General features: G+C 33.0%; 1 protein-coding gene across 1 annotated transcript; it reads left to right on the top strand.

Moving 5' to 3' along the window:
* Window positions 1-397: 397 nt before the first annotated feature.
* LOC108382197 (uncharacterized) lies at window positions 398-4,393 on the top strand (the record flags this gene model as incomplete). The annotated part of the gene is made up of 3 exons (XM_017638592.1): window positions 398-543; window positions 778-938; window positions 4,192-4,393. Coding segments are annotated over exons 1-3 (509 nt in total), but the record flags the coding sequence as incomplete, so codon positions are not given.
* Window positions 4,394-5,299: the final 906 nt, after the last annotated feature.

Here is a 5,299-nt window from a genome sequence, read left to right as displayed (position 1 = left end):
GATCTCATGTCTCATATTTATGTAAATGCATATGTATGTAGACACTCATTGATATTAGCAATAAACAGATATTCGAATAGCGTAAGGCTAAAGCAGTTGTTGCATTTAACAAAAAAACAACAAGAAGATTGTCTTCTTCTACACTTATATGTATGTACATATATCCATATGCACATTTTTTACAAGTATGCATACAAAGAGTTAATGGCATTCATCATCACCGCCCTTTTTTGCGAGTAATTCGGGTCAATCAAATGGGCCAGAAATATGGCAGATTAGCTAGTTATCAGAGAGGATAAGTCGCTTTTCACATCAGGAAATAGGCTTTGGAGGGGCTGATCACGAATTGTTTTAGGGATTACTTTTTTTAAAAAGTATAAAAGGTAAGCAACTAATAATGAGAGCTGGAGGTTCTATCCGGATAATACGGACATTCCTGGTATTAACCGAATACTCGAATATCCAGGGACGTGAACTGGGTATTTGGACTAAGAACGGGTTTTTGGCCTTTGGACAGCGGTGTCGGTATGGACCAAAGGGTCGGTAATTAAAAAAAATATGTATAGGTATTTGTGTTATTTTTTTTATTCAGTCACAATAAAAAAACATATATACATATATAAATGTAAAGGATCTATATCATGCGCTGTATGTACGTATGTACATAAGTAGTAAACAAATCCGTTAAACAACCGTTTAATAATTACTAACATTACATTAAATATTGGATAGCATATAATCATCTCAAATTACCAGGTAATTTTTCCCCTCTTTCAGCTACGTTTTCTCTGCACCCGGAAAGTTATTGAATTCACTGCCTGGTACGCTTATGTTAACCGACTGTCTGGAAGCATGCCAAACGAACGAAGCCTGTCGTGCGGTGAACTACGAGACCGGCTTGTGTGTGCTATTCTCGGCCAATGCAGACAAATTGCCTGGTAAGTAAACCCGATTTCGGCAGAGTCGATAAGAAAGTTATCAAAAAATTATATTTCAAATATCAGGCAACAAATCAATCAATTAAGCACTTAAATAGAGTGACTTCCTGCCTACACAACGCAAAAGGCTATATTTTAAAATTTAGAAATTTTACGCGATAAGCAAAACACGTCTTAAATTTGCATAACAAATGCTTTTCTGAAGAACCCATTAACTCTTTTTGTTTGTTTAAGATAACGCTTTAGATTTTTGGTATCTGAGAGCCAGTTAGCCGAATATTTAAAAAGTGAAATTCTGATATGTTGTTTCGTTCGTTTCACTTTTTTACGTTTTTTACTTTCAAGCCAACTGTCTCGTTAAGATTTTTCATTGACCTTGAAATTTAGTTCACACCAAAAGTCATTAGACATATTTTCGGTAGCCTAAGCTTTCAATCAAAAAGTTAAATTGATTATGTCACACAGTTAAAAAAAAGCTATCGTAATCTTATAGCAAGGAGCCAAATAGAATTAAGAAATCGAAACGAAAGCATAAAGCACGATAATGAATTGACAACGAAGTAGTTTTTTTTTTTGTAATTTTGGTTTCAAGTCACAGTACTCTGCCTGCTGCCATACTTATTTAGTACGTACGTTTTATAGGTAACAATCCATAAAAAGTGTAGCATCATTCGTTTGCTCTGTACAAAGTTATTGAACTTTGAAAATAGAGAGTTCTGCAAGTACTTTACGTCATGTTTTAATACTTTTTTTACGAAATGAAAACAAAGCGGCGGGCGGAGCGAAAACTTTGTGTTTGTTCTTATTTCGGCTAGTACCTAAGTAAGTGGTAGTGACCAATTAGGTTTCTTTTCGTTCAAATCGATGAAAAACTTTTCATAGTAACTATATTTTATATGTCCGCCATAAAACCTAAAAATGCCAGAAAAAAGCAATGGAGATAATAAAAACATCTTTAGCATTGTAAAATGGTTAAATAAACATTTGGATATTGTTATTGGAAGTCTCCTGAAGGTAACCAAAGTTTTCTGATAGAAAAATATTGATTTTGAAGAATTCCAATCCACGGAAAGTTGTTTTTTCCCTATATAAAATACATGGAAAACTTTAAGCGCTTTGAGCGACCTCTAAATATTTTTTGATTTCAAAATAAAAAAATAGGGGTGTACTTTTTTCGATATAAAGCAATCCTAGGGGGTGAGAGCATTAAAATTCCGACTTTACTTATTTTGGACCACCTTATTGTAAATACGTACCTACTGTGGCTCAAAGACGGGTGTTGATTTCTTTTAAATATTAGCAATTTTTTAAGGTTTAATTTTTTCATTATTTTTATATAAAAATACTGTCCAAGCTTTAGCCGAAACCATATAAATCCGAATTTCAAACATTATACGAAATTTGAGGAACTTTATCAAAATTTTCATAAAAATTTCGAGGTTTTTCATCTGAATCTTTACATAATTTTTGTGTAAGCAGTTTTATAGCCCATACAATTTAACAGCCGTACTCTAACAAAGTCACAAACTTTAGTACTATTTTGTAGTGGCAAGTAGTGCGCGCTTCCACTCCGTAGCGTATGGGTTCAAGCCCTGGTCAAAGCAACAACGGAAAAAATTTAGATAAAAGGTTTTTTGTTAACGCGGTCGCCCCTCGGCAGGCCCCTGCGCTTTGTGTGACAACATCAAGGCGCACGCCACAAATCAGAGGAGAAGCTCGGCCAAACACTAACATATGTGTAAGCGCCAATCTATTATTATTATTATAAAACTGCATACTTAGAATTTTTCTAAAAAATCTGAATAAAAAGTTGCAAATTAGTTTGCAAATTTAATGAATTTTCCTAAGTTTTGCACAAAGTTTAGAGATTTTATTATTATGTTTTCTGGTGTAGAATGAATAATATTTTTATAAAAAATTATCAAAAATAAATTAGAATAAAGAACTTTGCATATATGGCTAAAAATTCACTATGCCATGTTCGGCACTGTATGTATATCAGATCAGAAACAGTGACTATTAAAAAAAAAGTAAGCAAGTAGAAAACTCAGCAGTACGGAAACCATTGTTTTTGTTTTTATGCTTTTAAATAAATCACGTATCATTTACAGAACGAGTAGGAAATAATTGAGACGTTTCATTGTTGCAATTATAAGAAGGAATTATGACAGAACGAAACGAAAATTGAGCAGCAAAATCGTTAAAGACACCCAACGAGCTGGTAATAATTTGGCAGAATCAACTGTTTGATTACCAGTGCATATGTATGTGTGGGGCTATAATGCTGCATGATTTGGCAATAAATCGCGTAATAATAGAGTAAAGCATGCTCGTCGAGGCATTATTTTTATTTGCCAAAACTAACGAAAAAATACAAAATAATCAGGCAAAAGATGGTGCTTAGTTTCGCGCTTGTTTACTTTTACTAAAATACTTTTTTTTTGAGATTTTTTTAGACGCAACATCATTTCACTTTAACCCCTTAATTGAGAAGCCCAAAAGCTGTTAAAACGTAAAAAAAATCAGCGCCAGTCACAGTTCCTTAATATCTGTTTATATCGTTGCTATGTGGTAAACACGTTGCCGTCGTTCTACTACGCTTAGCTTTTGTGTAGCGGACATACAAATTACGCAAATAAGCTAGAGATATAGACTTAAGAACCATGCACTTCAATGGAGTTTACGCACTCAAGCGCTCTTCGGTAGCTGTGATGTAGCCTTCCAAGTGCGTAATTCGGTAGGAAAGGCTGCAACTTAAATTACAGTTATTGTTGAGTTACGTTAGCGTACGCATTTTTGCTATTCGAATTGAGTACAAAAAAGAATATTATCAAAACTTATTTACAAGTGAATGCTTCTGAAGGAAGGGAAAAAATGTAAGATACTACAAATTATACGAGTAAAAAATATTTTGATACTGACAGCAGATTTCACGATAGGTATAGAATTTTTAAAATTTAATTTTGATCTTTACTCGAATTAAGTAACTTAATTAATTGAAAAATACTATTTAAAATCAGCGTAAGTTTGCAGAAGTCCGCTAAAGTAGTTTAAGTTAAAATATAAATATTTTCTAAATTTGTTGCTTCATTTATTAAATTTTTCAACAAAAATAATGAAAGTTGAAGAGCCAAATTCTCCGTATATATGCATTAGCTTGGAGTGCACTTAATGTGTTTCTCTTGTCATCACCAACAATCTGCTCAAATACATTGTTAACATAAACCTCTATTTATTTCTCTCTTCTGAATAGGCGCCTTGACCAAATCGCAATTCCCCGTCTTCACAATTTATGCACAAAAATCATGTTTGGGCATTCGGCCGTGCTTACGTGCCTGGTGTGTTGATCGCGTACAGGGCTACAAGCTGAATGGCTATGCAAAGCGCACGATACCGGTGGTGTCGCGACGTGATTGTTTGGAATTATGCTTGGGCGAAAACGAATTCACGTGCAGGTGAGTGGAAACAAAACATATGTATTTAAAATTAACAAAGAAAAAAACTTTGCTTAACAATGAATGCCGTATTCTGTATAACTTTCAAAGGTTACAAAAAGAGGAGTAAATGTGCAACTATTCCAGAAAATTTAAAGACAAGATTTCTAATTCTTTCTATTTAAAAATTCCGATTATTTCGATACATACTTGTGGACCAGGGGAAACTTTACGTGATCTAAAATCAAACAAATTCTAAGAAAATCTAGCTAAAAATTTGATAAATTTTCGATTTAAAAGCTTCTAAGTTTATTTTATTCTTTTTTATGAATAAGGCACTATTTTCTATTTTGTGCACTTATTTTTTTTTTCGTAGTCATTATCATCGTTTCTATAAATTATTTGAGATTTTGCTATTATTGCGAGAATTATTCTTTTTTTCACTTTCCAATCATTTCATTTTCAACTAAACTGGTGTTTGTGTACCACATGCGGCGCTAAAAATCCATACGAAAGAACGTGTCTGCATACTTGGCACGACAAACAACAGCAAAACATGCCATTACAACACTTTGCGTGTGAAAATTTACAGCAGGAAGTGAAATAGCAAAATGTCAAAGTTACGTGTGTGAACTGACAAAAATTGATGATGTAAATTTTTTTATTTTTTATTTCTTTAACTTTAGACAAGTATANAGAAAATAATACTTCTCAGTCCCATAGAATTTGTTTTGATAACTTTTGATTTTGAAATTTTAGCAAAAGTCATTATAAACAATCTATGAAATTGAAAATGAAAAACGTGGAGCGCATGCAATACAAAGCATTCGATTTAATTGACAGTAGTCAAACTACATAACGTAGACCTAAAATTTCTACAGCGAAAGTAATATACTTTGAAATCGATTTTAAGCGGTCGTTATTGTG

The sequence above is a fragment of the Rhagoletis zephyria genome, unplaced genomic scaffold (genome assembly GCF_001687245.7).
Source record: "Rhagoletis zephyria isolate East Lansing unplaced genomic scaffold, Rhagoletis_zephyria_1.1 Rzeph_scaffold_25682, whole genome shotgun sequence".
Classification (NCBI taxonomy): Eukaryota; Metazoa; Arthropoda; class Insecta; order Diptera; family Tephritidae; genus Rhagoletis; species Rhagoletis zephyria.
The sequence above is the reverse complement of the archived record's forward strand: the minus strand, read 5'-3'. Positions and strand labels throughout refer to the sequence as shown.